The following is an 18,560-nucleotide window of genomic DNA, read 5'->3' as shown; positions in this document are numbered from 1 at the left end:
ATACTCAGCAGTGTACTACCACCAGGTCATGATTAGTTGAAATACGTGTCAAGAGTGTCTATCTACTACTAGTATGTTATATCACAATATATCGCGACTCTGATTGGACGGCCCGATCCGACGTCTATCACGGTTAAATGACGTCTCTCCCTCTCTCTCCCTCACTCTCTTTCGCCCTTTCTCATACATTCTGTTCTGCTCTTCTCTCTATCTCTCACCCTCCGATGACCGCTCTCATCCACAAATCAACTGCGTCTCTTTACGTCTCTGAGAGGCGACTTCCCACCAGCGTAGCTACCACGAGAGCTAATCGTCAACTCCTTGGAAGATTGCGCCATGAGTTCGCTACTCACGAAGCTCCCGGACGAAGTGCTCCAGGTGATTTTGTATTATATGTCGCCTCCGACGAATGCAGCCCTACAGCAAACATGCCGACGGTTTATTGATGTGGCTAATGAGCCTCTGCTCTGGAAATGCTATTGCGAGCGGTATTTTCGATGGTGGGATAAACGGCATCAGATCAAAGCCAAATTTCAAGATGCCACCTTCGACGACTGGAAAGCCGTGTATGCCGATCGCTACATTGCGTTTTCTACGACAAGGAATGCCATCAAAAGGGTCATCTCCGAAGAGCGCGGACGTTTGGATGCTGTCAAGTCCGTTCTGGACGCCGGCTACGATGCCAAAGACACTCTGATCGATATGTTCTGGCATGCTTCTTCCTCCGAGAACCACTTGGCGCAGAGGTCAGTCAACGTTGACGGGACTGGCACGATGGAAGTATTGACTCGTTCTCGTAGATATTGGAGCCATGCTATTCTCGGCTGTCTACATCGACTGCTGGCAGTGGAGGAGTGGGTGAGATTGAGAGCCCATGGCGAAGCTACAATTCCATTTGAAGGACCTCTTGCTGCACTTGACATGTTCGTCCTTGAAGAGCGACCCGAGGGCGACATGGACGACGTAGGTATCTATTTTACTCACAGGTCAATGTGCTGACCCACGACAGATCTTCTCTCGACTGGATTCCTACGTCGCTTCAGTTCGCGCAGCACATCCCGATATCGACGATATGACGCCGCGAGAGAAAGCCATCACGATCGCCGACCATCTTATTGAAAACAAATGGGTGGGGATCCAGGGAGATCGCCACTACCACAGCCTCGACCACATGTTCCTCGGAGTGTCATTATTTAGTGAGAACCGAAACTCCGTCCCGCTGGTATCCGCCGTCATATTCTGCTATATCGCGCGGCAATATGGCCTGCGTGCCTCACCATGCAGTTTTCCATTCCACGTCCACGCTCTAGTCGAACCTCCTGAAGGAATCGACCTTGACGGCAATCCTCTCCCCGATGGCTTCCAGTCCGACGTCGGCCCCAACGCCGTGCCGTCCGAACTGACACACATGTACATGGACCCATTCAACACGTCCGAACCGATACCGCTATCTTCACTTCAGACTCAACTGGTTTTTATTGCCCCAACCTCGACGCCCAACCAAACCACATCATACCTGTCCGGTGCAACGACACGCGACATGACAATCCGTACGGCACATAACATCCTGTCTTCGTCCACCCATTACCCAGGCGCTCCCGCCCACCCCATAAACCGCCGTCTAGCAACCTACGCAGCCCTTTTCTCACTAGTGATCCTGCCATCTCCACATACCGCACAACCAGCCAACCTGCGCCAGCATCTGGCGGTCCTGACGCAACATTTCCTTGAGTTCTTTGATCTGGATATCCACCTATACGAAACGCACGTGTTGCCACTGACCGACCTCCTGCCTGACGGCGAGGCGTACCGCAGTCTCATTCAGCAACTCAAAGAAGCGGACCACGAATCCAAGTCACCCAAGCATCGCTCCGACCCGCAAAACTCGGTGGTCAAGTATCGCGTGGGCCAGATCTTCCGACACCGGCGCCGTGGATATCTCGCCGTCATATATGGATGGGATCCATACTGTCGTATGCAGGAACAGTGGATCACCATGAATCGAGTGGATCGCTTGCCCAATGGCCGTCATCAGCCATTCTATAACGTCCTGGTGGACGACGAGTCGACACGCTATGTGGCCGAGGAGAATGTGGTAGTGCTGGAGCCTGATGAGGTCACAGAGGACGTGCTGGATGCGTTCCCCGTCGAGATCGGTAAGTGGTTCAAGAGGTTTGATGGCGAGACCGGCACATTTGTGAGTAACGTGCGCGACGAGTATCCCGAGGATTGAGCCTTCGGCGTGGGGAAGGAGAGGCGAGAATTGAAATGTTCCTTGAACAGCCCCATGTTGAGATCTTACAGTCCTTGATATTCATGTTTCGAGTGGCTGCATAGGAGGTCTAGCGCCCCAGCATGTCGACGTGGATAGGAGAACGGGCGGTGGCTCAGTAGCTTCACTGTCTCCCGCATCCAAGTGAATAAGGCCGGGTTCAGTATGAAGGCTGCTTGTGTGGCATGTCTGGTCGGCAGATTATGGTATTTCTGGGTACCGTGACGAGGTCTGTGCTCGCAAATACGAGCCTGGCATATCGTTCCAATGGACATGCAATGGATGCCAATGTCTAGGCCACACGAAGAGTGATTCGGATATCCTGTTGGCCTGTTCTGCAGTCAGGGCCAGGCGCTTTGTTGACGTTTAGCTTTGCGGCGTTTAAAGGGCGACCAACTGATCTTACAATCGTCATTTGAAAGTTAGGTTAGAGGAGGGTCACGCAATGTGCCCTCGAGATTCGTCAGATCGTCCAGTCCCTCGCTGGAGACATATTTGGGATCGTCACCTCTATTTACACACGTCCCAGAGATCTTCTTTTCTCATATTTCCTCCGGCACGCATCAATCTCACGCTCGCCATATCTTGCAATGGCATTTCTCTCCAACGCTTGCCTCCTTCTCTCAACATTAACGGGGTTCACATCCTTCTTCAACCCGACTCGAATCATGAACTCGTCAAACTCTGCGCCATTGACTCCGAGACTCTTGAGATGTCCTTCCTCGATCTGGACGAGGACCGGCTTGCCCCAAACGTCATCGTCGCACGTCAACTCCCATCCCCAGCGCAGATACTGGACGAGGGTCGCTTGAAACTCGGCCAGCGGATATTTCTGCGCCAGTCGCTCCAGTCGACACATTTGAGACGGCTGGGACGCGTCCGCGGCCATGGAGAACTCAGACAGCCAGTGCAGACGGTGCTGGGTCCACTCGGGTGTCTCTCGCGTTGGATCCGCAGGCTGGCGAAAGAGATCGTTGTACAGGTCCCAGTCCGCATCTACAAGGCTGGCATCAGCCTCCGACATGTTGTTCAGGTCGAGATGAAGGTTGCCCCACGCGAAACAATCCTCAAGTCGAGGAAGATAACAGGCTGCTGATCCTGTTCCTGTTTCTGTTCCTTCTCGGTCGAGTTCTCCTCTGCCGACTCCGGTGTGCTCGCATCTAAGCTGCAACGACTCAACACCGGCCTGGAGCATAATCTGGCCCGCGATATCCATCCATACCTCCGGTACATCAAAATCGAATGCAGTGACTAGACGCGCTGAGATCTGCATGAACCGCGGCACCAGATTGAACAGCAGTGGCAGGTCATCCGTGGGCGGACAGGGCTTTAGGTTATGCTGACACAGAGCACTGCTACCTAGCTCGTCGAAGACAGAGCGGTCGTAATCTCGTGTATAGTCCCAAGCATCATAGATCTGTGCCTCAACCTCTCGTGCCACGTCGAGTCCTAGATAGTCGATGCTGCCCGAGGTGGAGATAGAGTTGGAGTTGGAGTTGGAGAAGGCGGGCTGCTTGCCCAGTCGCCGAGCAGTACTTTCTCGAGCGATAAGCCAGCTCCGACGATCTCCCAAGTGAGCGAGTGTGTCTCTGTGCAAGTCGCCGTGCATATTGTCTGATAAACAAGAGCGCACAACGGGTGACCGACTTGCGAGGAGAACGAGAAACTCGAGGAATTCCAGGTTGAAGTTGAATTCCGGACTCGGGCTGTACGATGGATGATTGAGTTTGAAGAGTCGGAAGAATGAGTCAAAGATGGATAGTAGATGCATCGATTCGCTGGCTGCTGTATGTTGGATTTGCTCGACATCTTGGGTCAGGAGGTCGAATTGGGCCTTGATAGCGTGGCAGAGCGTGTAATCGAGGATCATCTGGTCGACGTCCAGCTGGAGCTCGGGATTCGCGCACCGAGTATCAACCATTTTAGCAAGGCTTTTCGTAGAACTCTTGCTCTCCTGGATAGGATAGATATGATATGTATGTATGTGATGGTGACACACTGCACTAGACAGCAGACCTGTGCTCCAACTACAGGCAGCGCATGACGGTGGGATTAATGTTTTGATTGATGCGAAAAGTGAACTCGTCCTGCTCGTGATTGCGTGGTGGTGTCTTGACGAAGTGATGAAAACCCAGCGAAGAGAAGATAGTATTGCCCGTGGCGGCGTGTGCCATTATTCCACTTCGTACCTGAGTATGACTGAATACCAAAGCAAGTATCTGCCTTAGGTAGCAACAATGCTGGGAAGACGCCCACCTGGTCCAAGTCGCGGTGAGGAGTCTGTAGTCTGGAGCGTCGCGTCGCCAGCGCACCGTTCTGTCGTCTTATCGACCAAACTCGGCATTTGATTCGCTAGATGAGAAGCTGCCGTCAACAGGCCTGAAACAGTCCGTTGAGATCCATTTACAAGGACACGATACTATATTTCACCATACAAGATTGCAGGAGGGATCTCATGAGCAAGTCTGGTGATGGAATGTGTGTCAATACCCACCGCGCCCAGTGGTCAATGGTCATGCCTTTCAAATATAGATCAACATCTATCTACGCTCACCAACGCCTTCGCTATGCAGCAACATATCTAGTCGGTCCTCTGAAACAGCGGCCAAACTGCTCGGCAAAGCGAGGACCAGAATAGCAACGGGAATTAATCCTCACATTAACATCATCTCTTCTTCTTCCCCTTTCCAGCTCTGGCACCTTTGATCTGCGTCAGCGGTGCAGCATGGTCTTTCTCTTTGATGTGATTGAATAATTTCGTCTTCGAAGGGAACTCGGCTCTGCATACGGCACACCTGAACTCGGAGGCAGGGCTGTCGGACTGGTCGGCTTTTTGGGCGGCTCTCTTTGCTCGCTTGAGTTTCGCTTTGCCCATCTTTGCCCTTGATCCATCTTCTTCGGGGTCAGACGTGACAGGAGTGGCCCGCAGACTGGTATCTTCGAGGGCCGCAGTGACCTTCTCTATGGGCTCGCCTGCGAGCCGTTGTTCAATATCCGATCTAGAAGCATAATCGTCCTCGGAGGTCTGGGATTCATCGAGATCCTGCTCGGTGCCTGTTTTGCCGTCGACGGATGGTGGTTGCTCGACGTCCTCGTCAGGCAGATGTCCATTTTTCGACGGCTTGCCTGGCGTGGTATCAACCTCCTCTTCTGCTCCTTCGAACGCCGCCTCTTCATGGTCCATAGTGGGATTCCCAGCGTTGAGATCAAGCTCTTCACCCTGGTCACGCATCTCCTTCTGCAACTGTTTTAACAACTTCAGATGCTTCTTGCTCTTCTCATGGGCTTTGAATTGTGCTTCGCTCTTGAAGGTCTTGTCGCAGACCACACAGTCGTATTCATGTTCTTCCACTTCCGACTCACTCGAAAACCCGCCCTCATGTTCATCTTCGGTCCGAGACTTTGCCCACTCGGGTATTGCTTGTGAGTCATACTCTTGCAGCTTTGCTTGTCGGGCTGCTCTGGAGCGGGCCGCTTGTGCCGCAGTGGCTTCACGTAGAGCCTTCTGGCGCTCGGCCTCCGACTTTTGATTGTTCTGAACTCGGGGATCTCGCTTTCGAACAAAGGCGACCAAAGAACGGACTGCTTCATTGAATTCTTGAATCGCATCCTCACGTAGCTTTTTGTTTTCCTTCTCCATCAGACGTCGGATCCGTCTGTCAGGGGCGTCAGACAGCCTGTACTGGTCCTTCCACGAATAACTCTTTTTGGTGGCAAAGCCATTCCACGATGCGTAGAAAGGTCGGACCACCTCATCGTAGTCGTCGTTGTCCAGGCCGAACTCGGGATAGTCCATCGGCTCTTGTCCTTCCCACTGACAAGCAATGTCCTCTTCTTTCGCCAGCTGCTTGAAGAAGTCGTTCAGCCCACCGAAGAACCCACTTGGCGCATTGCTATATTCCACCCGGCCACTGAATTGCAGCATCAACTTCATCACATCCTCCGCAGTGGTCATCCGAACGTTATAGGAGAATTCGTCGCCGCCAGGACCGGTCGCTTGGTCCTCACGGAGGAGGATATCCCGATGAGAATCATACCAGGCTCGTTCTTGAGGATCGGAGAGAACTTCGTACGCCGACTGAATCTCGGCGAAGAGTCTGGTGGCATCTTCGACGTTACCGTAGTTGCGGTCGGGATGTAACTCGAGGGCTTTGCGACGGTAGGCTTTCTTGATCTCATCGTCCGTTGCGGTCCGTTCAACACCAAGTAAATCGTAGTAGTCGGCCTTCGCAGGGGTTTCCTGCTCAGCGGCATTGTCTGTAGATTGCCTTTGACCCATAGCGATGGATGCTTTCGCCGCAGATGAAGTTGATCAGCCAGTATCTTGGAAGAGTTTCATGTCTCCTCTACCCTGTGGACCCCCAACCCCCAACTGAACTGTCGGCGAAGAATGCAGAGGAGACTCGGAGGCGAGGCGTGCCTGTGCCCAGAGTCTACAGCCTTGCAGCGTGTCGTGCAGCGTGTCATGCGCCGTGACACCAAGGGACGAGGGCACACAAAAGTCTGGTCACGTGACAGTACAGTCTTCTCATCACGTGCTACCATTGCATCACGTGCAGGGCCGTGGGAAATTCTCTTCGTCTGATTCGCATCATGATCTCTGTCTCTTTGACCCCGTGGCGGACGGTGGCAATTTCATTCGTGGCCCATGTTCCCGCGCTACTCAATCTCAATCACTTTGGCCAGAGCATGGTCCTACCATGGTCCTGGAAAGCGCTAGAGGAATGGGTATAACACCGCCAGATCTTCGCTTCTCCTCCACAAAATTAACCTACCGCCTCATGGAACAACGCCGAGTTTGGAGACAGAACAAGCCTACCAAGCACATGACTAACTCCCTTGAGGACTGCCGATGAAATCGAAACTGGCTCCTTTGCTTTCATCTACTGGGATGCTCCACCATGAAATTCGGTCAAGGCTATGAAGCGGCACTTGCTAGAGGCGAATACCCTCCAGACTGGGTTGAATCGGCTATTTCGTATAAGAAGCTGAAGAAGTGTATCAAACGCGTCCAAAGAGAACTCCTCAGTCTTGGTCTTGATAAAGACACTCTTGACGCATTGTGGCAGCATGTCGATTCGGGGAAAGGGTCGGGAGGAGGATTAATGCACTATTCGCTGGATGGCAACGATTACAGCTTTACACCAAGGTTAACTATTGTCGTCGATCCACGCGATGGTTCTCCCATGGACGCTTGGCTGAGTCCAGAGACACGTCGAAACTTGTTACGGCTTGCGCGCAATTCGAGGGCGACTGTATCTACTGCAAGCACTCGTCCGGAGCCTGATGATGAGCAACGACTCGGGGACCGGAGTGGCGCAGAAACCAACAACGCCACATCAGACGTTGACTTGACTTCGAATGGACCTGATGTCCCAGGTAACGAAGCGGCAGAGCAGGATCAGGTTCAAACCGTCGAGATACCCTTGACCTCTGACTCGGAGTTCTTCCAGATACTGCGACGCGAGCTCTCCGATCTTGATCACCTGCAAGACGCCGAGCAATCGCGACTGCAGGAGGAGATTGCCAGGCTGGGAGATGAGTTACGTGCTGTCAAATCATCCAAATCCAAACGGTCTAAGGACGAGGTGGAGGCATGGAGGAGGATTCTCGAGCTGTATTCCGATGCCGAAGTGTTTGAATCGTCTCACGAACTCGACGCCGGAGCGCGGGGTGCAGCCGATGCACAAAAGAAATTCCAAGAATTCAATCAAGCTCTTTCCACTCAACAGCAAAATATCCTCAATTTTGGAAAGGGGGCTAGTGTGGCCTTGGATCGCTTCCTCCGCATCAACGTCAAACTGCTCCGGTTGATCAAGTTTCAAGAAATCAATCGCACCGCTCTCCACAAAATCATGAAGAAATTCGACAAGCGAACCGCCCTGCATGCCCGGTCCCACGTCTCGACAGCATTGGTCAAGTCTCCCTTCATCACGCAAGACCTGGCCAAAGCCACCTGCTTCACCATCTCGGAAGAGATTCTCAAGATCATCCCCCAACTCAACGATTATTTATGTCCGATATGTTTCAGCATTTCATACAAACCGGTCCGTCTGCGGTGCAACCACGTCTTCTGCATCAGGTGTCTGATTGTCCTGCAAAGAGAGGAACGCAGCCATTGTCCGCTGTGTCGAGAGGATGTGGTTCTCGAAGCCACGAGTGGTGAGTCGCCTCTCGTCTCAGATAATGTTATTTGGTTCTTTACTAACATGTCCCCTAGCCAACCTCGACCGTGATCTGATGAAGTTTCTTAAGACGAATTTCAAGAGCGCTGTCAAGCAGAAGCAGCAAGACAACGAGATTCAAGCAGGAATCGATCGGTGGGGGGCCCAGTACGAAAATGCGCAGAAATGCCTTGTCATGTAATCGGTGCTGAGGCATGGAGTTTTGCTCCACTTGTAGATGTTTTATGACCTGATGACACGCATCAATAATGATCTTTTCAGCCTGTACCTTGCTATCAAGCAAGACGCTATTGCTAATGTTCATTGATTGCAATTGCTGTTCGTTGCTCTCTCGATCTCCGCCGTCTCCACCATTCTTGGCATTCCCCTTTAAGCTTCAAGCTCAATTTCAACCTCAAACACACTTCAGCCTTGACATTGTCGTTGCTATCAACTCGCTCTTCCGCGTCAAGGTATCAAGACCTGAAGAACTAGTCCTTGCCTGTCTTGCTCCCGCCGTCCTCATCGTCATAGTTCAGGTCCAGGTCGATCTCGAAGTCATCGACGTCATCCAGGTCTATGGCCTCAGTAGACGTCTCTTCCTCAACAGTCACTTCACAGTCCTTGTCTTGCTGGGCGACCGTTGCTCCTGAATCTTGATCTTTCTTGTTAGGCCGCTTGCGCTTGGAGCGCTGCATTGTCTCGTTTTCGGTCTCGACCTCCTTGCGCTCTGGGAACCATTCGTCGGTACTGGCGGCTAGGGGAATTGCCTTGGGATCCTCCTCGCCGACATCGCCTAGGTCCTTGGGGTGGACTTCCCACTTGAAAGTCTCTGGACCCTGGACCTTCTGAGCGACATACATGCGAAAGCGACGACGATGCAACGGATTCTGACCAGTTGCTGCATTGTCCATTCTCCATAGCACAACCTCCAGTTCTGAGATGGATCTCGAATTTCAGATCATCTTCAAGCCCAGCCTCAACATGTCGGGTATACCAACGGTTGAAACCCAGTTTGTCTTCCCAGTTGGTTGTGATCCACTTTCTCTTTCTCAGTGCCTGCACTTTGTGTGATGCTTCTTGAAGCAGGAAGACCGGGGCATATAGCTTCTCGCCGAGGATGGATAGGCGACGGATCAGTGGTACTTTCGATTTCACCACATCGAACATCTTGGCCATAGTCGGACATTCAATCGCTGGAACAAAAACCGAATTGGTGGCGATCGTGTTCTCCATGACCACTCGGATTTCGAACATGCGGAAAAGAAGCTCGTCTGGTTGCTTTCGCTTCTCAAGACTAGTCGGAGATGGCATGGTCGTCATGCTGGATGTTGGTCAGGAATGCTAGCAGATGGATGGATGAATGTGTGGATGTTGAGGTAATAGCCTAGATTTGGGTGGGATATCTTGGTTCAAAGGAAAGCTCTAAAGAGACGAAAGAATTCCCATTGATAAACAGAACTATCTCGAGGTGCGTGTTGAGTCAAGCGTGTTGATTCACTTTTCTGCCGCACCCAGTATTCACTGCACAGCGTCCTTCACTTCTCCCCATCACATGACCTCCTGAATTGAGGGTTCATATGTTTTAAGCACTGAATTTCTGTCACCAAATAAATAGGTCCTTGTGGCCCATATGGGAGGAACTGGACGGTTCAGAAGCCCATGCCCGAAGTGGCAATCTATGTGAAGCTGGTTGTTAGCTTGCTATAAACCATAGGCTTGATATCCAAGGTATGCAACCATCCACCTTCCCCGTATGAAGTGGTTTGACGAGGGCGCTCTTTGATCATTTGCAGTTCATCCTAGGGAATTCTCCCTTCCTGTCCCCTTGCCTTTTCTCTTGCCCTCGTCCACTCAGTTGGCGAGTCCTTACCTCATGCAGCCCCAATCTCCAGACAGTGCCTTGCATTAGCTCTTGGAGGAGGTAGGGGAGACGGGTTTCTTGTACTCGCTGCAACGGGCCTTTTCTTCCCTAGACAAGAAGAGGACTCTCAACAACCATCGCGGCTTCACACCGTGCGAACTAGCAGGATGCCTCGTCGTGTTTCACGCCCCAGCCGATGTCTTGCTGCCAGTATTTCGTATCATTAGCCCGACTGCATCCGAGAGTGACCGGGGGCGGACGTCATACCGACTGGTGGTGACTGAAGGAACGAGGAATCTGCACACGGAGTGCGTGTACGATCGAGACTGACAGTCAAACAACAGTAGTTCTGTTATAGTACGTAGTGAAGAGGTTTCTATGACCCCCGCAGTTTGTATCAGGGCACCGCAGTTAGTTCCTAGAGCTGATTCGCATTACCACTACGGGGTAGTAGCAGTAGTGCACCAGTGCCAGTGGTGCCACACTGGCAGGTGCTATTAGTGATATTACTATAAGCGGGCCCTAGGCAAATGCTAATAAAGTGCGGGGAGAAAACTTGGAGACTCTTGACTGCGCGGCGCGCCTGCGAGTTCAAGTTATAGCAGACTGCAATGGAATTGGTTCGGTTGTTGGCCCGTCGTCTCCTCCTACAGCTCACGACCCAAGACCGCAACCTTTGATCCGTTTTTTCTCTATCCCGACAGACAATCCGGCGAGATCGTTTCGACCACAGTTACCGTTCTTGTAGGCTAATACCTCTTACGATCCTCGGATTTTCCCAGACCCTTATGGCTGATCGCTTCTACTGCGACTGACCTCCCCACACTCGACGCGAGTCGACTCCTGTCGACCATGCAAGCTGCTTCGCCAACCTCTAGACTCCAACATGTCCGACCCCAAGCGACCTCGTTTGGACGAGGCTGCATCAGGGCCGGGTGTGAATCAGCCGGAAGTTGACCTTGGTGCCTCCTTCGATGCCAGACGCCGTGCCAGTCGGAGTGAATCTCGACGCCGGTATGAATGTACATATCCCGGTTGTGGGCGACACTATTCACGTGCAGAACACCTCTATCGCCACCAGCTGAATCGTATGTTTCGCCAGCCCACCTGATCGGAATCCGATTAACTATGTCTAGATAATCCAAAGGAGATCTACAAGTGCAACTATCCAGGTTGCACCCGGACCTTTGTGCGACAGGATCTCTGCATTCGACACAGGGAACGTCACGACAATCGAGGAAAGTCGCACTCCAGCTCGCGAGCGCGCAATGGTCCTCTGTCGCCAAGGTCCTCTGGGAGCGATGAAGCTATTCTGGATCATGGATCACCAGCTTCCAACCCTATGCATTCACAAGATCTGTCACGGACTTCATTCTCGGCAGCATCTCCTTTTAAACCCACAGACCTTCAAGCTACCATTCAACCATCAAGACCAGAGTCAAACACGATCAACGGCCATGTTACTTCACCCAGCTTCGTCCATCTGCGCCATACCTCTCCTCAGAACAATCTTGACCCTGGGTTCCAAGCCAGCGCACCAAACGGCAGTCACTCTCTGTCTAAAATGTCCTCCGTCGGGTCGTGGTCTCTCCAAAAATCGCACAGACTTCCTGATGGCGTGTTTGACAATCTTGATCCTGCAGTCCTGAACAAAGCAACATCACCCTCGAATGGCATCATGGCGCCGACAACTAGAGAGCAACAAGCACAAGACAAATCCACCACAGCATATTCCATACCCAGTCTTGCCGAGCAGACGTTTAATGAATCTCCGATATCGGTCAGGGACGAATTTACGGCTTGGTTGTTTGACGATGCTGGGGGAATGCATACAGCTCCATTTACTGTAGCTGGTCAAGCAGGTATCGGCCTTGCAGGCCCAATCGACAGCTTCGGCAACGCTGGGTACCCGGATTATTTTGCCGATCCTGTATTGGACAATGCTTACCCTGGGATGGAACAGCCGCGGTCGACAGTGCCTGTGACCAAAGTGCCGGAGCTCAGCGGAGACAGCAATTTGTTGTCGCAGGCTAAACGAAAGGCCTTGGTTGAGTTGTTGGAATACCGGTTCAGCGAGGGAGACAATCCAGTTGTCAGACAGCTACGGGAGGAGATCTTCCAAGGCAACATCGATGCCGAGGACCACGTCCTCAGTATCCGGTCGATGCGACACTACATTGGGTCCTACTGGTACCATTTCCACGCGCAGATGCCTATTCTCCACCAACCGACCTTCTCGGCGGACGACATCCATGAATACCTCCTTTTAGCCGTGATGGCCATTGGTGCTGCATATCTAAACAAAGCACATGGTCGAGCAGTGACAGATGCTGCTGCCCGGCTAGCCACCTTTATTGCCTGGCATCTGCGATGGCAGGTATTCATGCACAACGATTTCCATCCTCCAGCCAAATTATGGGTGTTCCAAACACTACTCCTTTTGGAGGTCTACGAAAAGATGAACGCGAACAGACTACTCCACGAGCGCTCGCACATGCACTACGCCACTACCATCAACTTGATGCGACGAGGGACGGCTCTGATAGAGACGGCTAGTCAAGATTCTTTGCGAATGCCTTCAACCCCAGACGAATGGTGGAGTCGTTGGATCACGGCAGAAGCTACCCGCCGCGCGGCCTATGCAGCCTTTTATCTTGACGCCGTCCACGCCACCATGTTTGGCCATGCAGCCATGATGGTTGTCCACGAGATCCGATTACCCCTGCCTTGTGATGATGCTCTTTGGTCGGCAACCTCTGCGGCTGAAGTCGTTCGGGTGGAAGCCAGCTTACATGCCAACGGGATCAAACCCACCACATTCCTCGAAGGACTGAAGAAGATACTAACGGGTCGGAAAGTCCGGACGAACAATTTTGGCCGGATGATCCTGATGGCGGGTCTGCTTTCGGTCTCTTGGCACATGCATCAACGAGATTTACAGGTTTCCAGTCTGGGAGTGTCGCAAACGATGGGTGTCCCAGATGGTTGGAGAAATCCACTCACAAAAGCGTTTGACTTCTGGAAACGCGACTTTGACGAAAACATGGAACACATGCGAAGAGCCACTCTTCCCTGGCAAAAGAACGATACTATATCTGGCGACGATGACATGGCCAAGACGGCCGATGTGCTGTACCACTTAAGCCATATTGCCATGCACGTTGATATTATGGAATGCCAGATCTTTGCCGGCGTCAAGCGACTGTTCGGCCGGACCATCACCAACGCCGACTACGAACGAGTCAAGTGCAAGGTCTTTGACTGGGCCAAAGGCGGCAGTGCCAAAATCGGCGTATGGCATGCCCTTCAACTACTGCGGTCAGTACTTCTCCCCGGCACAAATGGTGGTAGTCCCAGGAGCTTGTACAATGCCCGTGACGACCACTTGATGGTCAGGCCGTGGTCATTGTACTACGCGGCGCTGGTGGTCTGGTCGTACGGGTTCGCCATGGATGGTGTCCTCCGACCATTTCCTAGTCTCCTCCAGCCTGCCGCCTCACCAGGAGCTACATCGGTACTCTCGCATAGCTCCAACCATTCCACGCTCAACGTGGCCAGTGACGGGGGTGAGATGCAGGTCGAAGCTGTGGTCAAGGATGCACAAGCATTCCTACAGACGGTGGGTGCGGTCCAATCTCCACAGCAGCTTGACTTGATTAAGGATGGGCGCAACAATATCGTCGGAGTGTTGGCCATTTTGGAAGCCGCATTTCGTGACTCCAGATGGGAGTTGTTACATGAAGCGGCGGATCTGTTGCATAACGCTCTCATGCTGTTGAGAGGTGCTTGTCGGTCATAGCCCTGCAGAATCCACGAAACCCAGGATTCAGATATCATCGACAGTCTTGTGTCAACCATGACGAGGAGCAGAATGAGCTTGTATATACCAGGCTAATTCCAGTAGTCGTCTTCAAGCCCATTGTAGCCTCTTAAGCTCCCGCGGGTGCACGGATTTTAGCCGGCGGTTGATTGTGCCGGCGGAGTATTGAGGATCAAGGGGTTGTTGATCACTCTCTGTGGAATCTTTACTGGGGGTTATGATTACGGCCAACCAAGCGGGCGTGAAAGGGGGATTTAAGGGGTAGAGATCGTAGGATGGGTTTGGGGGTTCGGGGGTGGGGAGCAGGCGTGGGGGAGGATATTGGGCGGGGAACGCGGGGTTTGATTCGATCTTTATCCTTCGCTGTTCGGGTCAAAGTCCGTCCGTATGTTCGGTCAACGTCAATGAGAACTACCAGTATCATCTCACAGATTGATGAGATATTTTCTCATCAGAAATCTGATACTACAAGCCTATATACTGCATACTGCATACTGCACAGTGCATACTGCATGACTGAGCGAAGACGTTGTTCTATGCTTATACTCACTCCTCATACCAAACAAGAGTCGACTTCGAACACCCCTTCTGGGAATCCTTACCTGACCCTGGCCAGGTTCAATTGACCCTCCACGACAAGGTCCTGCTTTTGTTACGGTAGTCTATCCCTTTCACGACTCGGCAGCGACGACGTCAGTGGGCCTGCCCACATCAATTCTCCAAACGAAAGAGGAATTAATTTAGTCCGTTCCGGTTTGATTGTATCTGTGCCGAATCACGATCCTTGATCACGGGATATACATCCTATAACCTACCACACATTTGCGTCTGACCTTGATCCCCCTCCTGTTACATTAGGGGAAAAGACTTCGAGGACTCTCTGTTGAGAAAAGCCAATCAAAACCCACGCGCTTCAAAGCCGGATCTATCTCCTTGCAGAACAATGGCCACCGACCAGCTCCGCGCCCAGGCGGGCATATCCCAAGGCCACGTGCCCCAGGTCTCTGGGCTGTCGCTGGCAAAAATCAAAACCGTCGAATATTTCCGCGTCAAGCGGCGGTGGTTGTTTGTCAAGGTCACCGATGATCAGGGCGGCTATGGCTGGGGAGAGGCGACGTTGGAGGGACATACGAAGGTTGTTGAGGGGTTGTTGGATGAGATTGTGGACAGGATTGTTGGGTATGAGGCTGAGTAAGTATCTCCTCCTTTCCCCCGTGACTGAATTACTGGTTATTGCTATGATAAGCTTTTGAGTTGGGCGATTGATCCATGTTGGCATTCTTGCCGCCTTTATTGGTAGTTTGGTTTTCTGTGCGGTTGTTTTGTGTTGTTTTGGGTGACTCGCGTGGGGTGCGATACCATGGATTCTAGTGGAGGCATACCGCTCAGATCCTTCCTGTCCAACACTCTTTCTGTGGTATTTGTCTTTTCTCGACGTTGGTGCTGCCGGCTTCTGGACGCTTCGAGGTAAACGCGGAACGTTAACGAGTCTCTTCTGTCTAGTGATATTGAACATATCTGGCAGACGATCTGGAGGTTAGGATTCTTACCGCGGCGACCCTGTTTTCATGTCTGCACTGTCAGGCATTGATATCGCGCTGTGGGATCTCAAAGGTACGCAAACATTACTCAATAATTCCATGGCACTGCTCTGGATTTCGCAAATATCACCTCAACTCCTTTATGCTTATCGTTTTTATTTTGCTCCAACGCCTTGCCGGGCTCTCACTAACACACTTGTCTAGCCCGAAAGTTGAATGTCCATTGCAATCTACCGCCTCCTCGGTGGCAAGGTCCGTAACAAAGTCCAAGTGTACGCCTGGATTGGCGGCGACCGACCCCAAGACATCGAAAAGGCCGCCAAAGCACGCATCGCCCAAGGTCTGAAATGCATCAAAATGAACGCGACCGAGGACGTCAACTGGCTCGACTCTCCTTCCGTCTTGGACGCCACAATCGAACGCCTCAAGACGAAGCGCTGGGTCTCGATGCCGGCCTCGACTTCCACGGCCGCCTCCACAAACCGATGGCGAAGCAATTAGCCAAAGCACTGTAACCCTATCGACCCCTCTTCATCGAGGAGCCGTTACTCGTCGAGCACCCCGAAGGACTGAAACAATTGTCAGAGAGCACCACGATCCCAATTGCTCTAGGAGAGCGACTGTTCACACGGTGGGACGTCAAGCGGTTTCTCGAGGACGCCAGCATAGACATCCTCCAGCCGGACATTGCGCACGCGGGCGGCATCTCCGAGACAAAACGCATCGCCACTATGGCTGAAGCCTACGACGTGGCCATCGCGCCGCATTGTCCTCTGGGTCCCATTGCGCTGGCCGCATGTATCCAGATCGCGCTGAGCACGCCCAATTTCGTGACCAGGAAATGTCGCTCGGAATGCATTATAACATTGAGGCCGGTGAGGAGGATCTAAACACCTATCTGGTGGATCAGTCTGTCTTTGATATCGAGGATGGTTATGTCAGGGCCCCTACTGGTGCAGGGCTGGGGATTGAGATTGATGAAGATGTTGTCCGGCGTATCGCGAAAGATACTTAGCCTTGGCAGTGTAAGGAGGTTTATGGTCCTGATGGGGCTATTCGAGAATGGTAGGATGCATAGCATTTGACCTGGAGGAAAGGGATGGGAAAGTCCTTTGATCGCTGGTTAAGAAGGGGGACAAAGAATGCTGCTGTGACTACTTACGGTGTATAGTCCAGTTACTAGCTCTACCTCTCATTTAGCTGTTCAACAATGAGACCCATGCTAGACAGATCCTTGAACGGTTTCCCATGGGCGGATGGGGGAGTCCGGGGGATCTTGAGGGGCCGGTGGTTTGGTTGGTGAGTCAAGCTAGTGCTTATGTTACAGAGAAGATTGTTGTCGTTGATGGAGGGTGGATGGGGAGGTGAACCCAAGGGTGAGTGGAAGAGTGGGGGGATACTTATACTGAAGATGAGAGAAGTCATGAAATGAACACTGAAGAATCTGGAGAATAGAGATGCACTTTGATGATCCTTGTGTCTGTTGTGATTGCAGTGTCTTGAGGACGAGTCCCAGCAACCATGACCATCTTGGTCGATACTTGTTGCGCTGAGTCTCCTGGGAAAGATGAAGAACATACAGATACATGGAGTATGAAAAGACATTCTAGCCGTGAATTAACATGCTGCAGTCTCGGATGCCTATAGATTCTTTCTATACACTCACTGGACTGCTCCAACACACCCACCCCCTGTTACCTTGGCGTCATCCGAGTATTGATGGCAACGAGCAGCGTATGAAGCACCTCTAATGTGGGGATGCCCACACCTAGCTCTTTTCCTTTCCGCACTGGAGTTCCCAAGATCACATCTACTTCCATCGGTCTGCCCATCTTACAGTCTGTCTGCATACTGCTTCCAATGGGTGGCATCGCAAGGATCTTGTCGATGAGTTGGTCAATGAGCTCATATTGAACAGGAACATTGCATTTCCGTGCCACGTCGATGACTTCGCGCATCAGCTTTCGTGTCATGGGCACCGAATCTGGTGATGAATTGAGCCAGGCATGTGTGTCGAGCATGGTCAGAGTGGTCAGGGTGTTCCAAGCCGCATTCCATACCACCTTTTCCCAGCGTTGGACCTGGATGTTATCCTCGATTGTGAAAGGTGTACCTCCCTCTCGCAGCAAAGAGCTAAACTCGTCGAGTCTGGATTTCTCGACGGTCGGTTCTAGTGCTTCGTTGGGAAATATGCCGATTTGGGTGTTCTCCGATGTGGTATGATTTACAACACCAGGGGTGTTCTGAATCGCGCCCACCCAAGTCTGTAAGGGTCAGAGTTAGCTCAGTGCTTGCTGGGCTGGAAAGCAATAACATACCACGCAGCTCAGGATCGCATTCTTGGGGAAGGTTTTCCTGAATGGATCCTCATTCCCAACCCCGTTCTGGATGATCACGATACAGGTGTTCTCGTCAATGGCAGGCGCCAGTTGCTGCGGCACTGAAGCATTGTCGATTGCCTTGTGTGCGCAGACGACATAGTCGTATGTTTCGCCTGCCTCGGCTGGCGTTCTCACAACTATTCAACCTGGTCAGATCTCTTCCAGGTTAGACAGTTGGGAAAAGATCTTGCCATACCTTTGGCTGGCTGGACAACGTGGTCTCCGTGGTTCAAGCTTTTGATATGCAGCCCCTGTCACTTCAGTCAGCGGATTACTTCGATCGCCTCGAATGGAGATGTACGCACGTTCTTCTTGACCGCTTCGTAGTTGGACCGGGCCACCACTGTCATCCGCACCCGCTTGCATCGGCTTAGGATGAAGGCGTAGAAGGATCCAATCCTGTTACAATCGCTGTCAGAAAACAGCGCAGCATATGGATTACAAGTTGTTTCCATGTACTTACGCCCCCAGACCATAAAGCATCACATTGATCTGTTCTACCATATTGGAGACTCCGA

General features: G+C 52.1%; 10 protein-coding genes across 10 annotated transcripts; 6 read left to right on the top strand and 4 right to left on the bottom strand.

Annotated features, from left to right (window-relative positions):
- Window positions 1-336: 336 nt before the first annotated feature.
- A1O1_00806 (uncharacterized protein) lies at window positions 337-2,233 on the top strand (the record flags this gene model as incomplete). Its single annotated transcript, XM_007721722.1, has 3 exons — window positions 337-746; window positions 801-963; window positions 1,010-2,233. 3 exons carry the CDS (start codon window positions 337-339, stop codon window positions 2,231-2,233), a joined length of 1,797 nt encoding a protein of 598 aa, XP_007719912.1.
- A 553-nt stretch (window positions 2,234-2,786) lies between these two features.
- Window positions 2,787-4,193, bottom strand: A1O1_00805 (uncharacterized protein; the record flags this gene model as incomplete). The annotated part of the gene is made up of 1 exon (XM_007721721.1): window positions 2,787-4,193. One exon carries the CDS (start codon window positions 4,191-4,193, stop codon window positions 2,787-2,789), a length of 1,407 nt encoding a protein of 468 aa, XP_007719911.1.
- Window positions 4,194-4,937: 744 nt separating this feature from the next.
- A1O1_00804 (uncharacterized protein) lies at window positions 4,938-6,551 on the bottom strand (the record flags this gene model as incomplete). Its single annotated transcript, XM_007721720.1, has 1 exon — window positions 4,938-6,551. The coding sequence occupies one exon, from the start codon at window positions 6,549-6,551 to the stop codon at window positions 4,938-4,940; it is 1,614 nt and encodes a 537-aa protein (XP_007719910.1).
- Window positions 6,552-7,173: 622 nt separating this feature from the next.
- A1O1_00803 (uncharacterized protein) lies at window positions 7,174-8,638 on the top strand (the record flags this gene model as incomplete). The annotated part of the gene is made up of 2 exons (XM_007721719.1): window positions 7,174-8,434; window positions 8,493-8,638. 2 exons carry the CDS (start codon window positions 7,174-7,176, stop codon window positions 8,636-8,638), a joined length of 1,407 nt encoding a protein of 468 aa, XP_007719909.1.
- Window positions 8,639-8,927: 289 nt separating this feature from the next.
- Window positions 8,928-9,759, bottom strand: A1O1_00802 (uncharacterized protein; the record flags this gene model as incomplete). The annotated part of the gene is made up of 2 exons (XM_007721718.1): window positions 8,928-9,373; window positions 9,438-9,759. 2 exons carry the CDS (start codon window positions 9,757-9,759, stop codon window positions 8,928-8,930), a joined length of 768 nt encoding a protein of 255 aa, XP_007719908.1.
- Window positions 9,760-11,186: 1,427 nt separating this feature from the next.
- Window positions 11,187-14,099, top strand: A1O1_00801 (uncharacterized protein; the record flags this gene model as incomplete). The annotated part of the gene is made up of 2 exons (XM_007721717.1): window positions 11,187-11,388; window positions 11,437-14,099. The coding sequence occupies 2 exons, from the start codon at window positions 11,187-11,189 to the stop codon at window positions 14,097-14,099; spliced, it is 2,865 nt and encodes a 954-aa protein (XP_007719907.1).
- A 964-nt stretch (window positions 14,100-15,063) lies between these two features.
- Window positions 15,064-15,315, top strand: A1O1_00800 (galactonate dehydratase; the record flags this gene model as incomplete). Its single annotated transcript, XM_007721716.1, has 1 exon — window positions 15,064-15,315. One exon carries the CDS (start codon window positions 15,064-15,066, stop codon window positions 15,313-15,315), a length of 252 nt encoding a protein of 83 aa, XP_007719906.1.
- A 562-nt stretch (window positions 15,316-15,877) lies between these two features.
- On the top strand, window positions 15,878-16,162 carry A1O1_00799 (galactonate dehydratase; the record flags this gene model as incomplete). Its single annotated transcript, XM_007721715.1, has 1 exon — window positions 15,878-16,162. One exon carries the CDS (start codon window positions 15,878-15,880, stop codon window positions 16,160-16,162), a length of 285 nt encoding a protein of 94 aa, XP_007719905.1.
- A 295-nt stretch (window positions 16,163-16,457) lies between these two features.
- On the top strand, window positions 16,458-16,676 carry A1O1_00798 (galactonate dehydratase; the record flags this gene model as incomplete). The annotated part of the gene is made up of 1 exon (XM_007721714.1): window positions 16,458-16,676. One exon carries the CDS (start codon window positions 16,458-16,460, stop codon window positions 16,674-16,676), a length of 219 nt encoding a protein of 72 aa, XP_007719904.1.
- A 679-nt stretch (window positions 16,677-17,355) lies between these two features.
- Window positions 17,356-18,546, bottom strand: A1O1_00797 (2-dehydropantoate 2-reductase; the record flags this gene model as incomplete). The annotated part of the gene is made up of 5 exons (XM_007721713.1): window positions 17,356-17,925; window positions 17,980-18,179; window positions 18,239-18,293; window positions 18,348-18,441; window positions 18,506-18,546. 5 exons carry the CDS (start codon window positions 18,544-18,546, stop codon window positions 17,356-17,358), a joined length of 960 nt encoding a protein of 319 aa, XP_007719903.1.
- Between the last annotated feature and the right edge of the window lie 14 nt (window positions 18,547-18,560).

This window comes from Capronia coronata (assembly GCF_000585585.1).
Source record: "Capronia coronata CBS 617.96 chromosome Unknown acBCG-supercont1.1, whole genome shotgun sequence".
Lineage (NCBI taxonomy): Eukaryota > Fungi > Ascomycota > Eurotiomycetes > Chaetothyriales > Herpotrichiellaceae > Capronia > Capronia coronata.
This window is presented reverse-complemented; position numbering and strand designations above follow the sequence as displayed.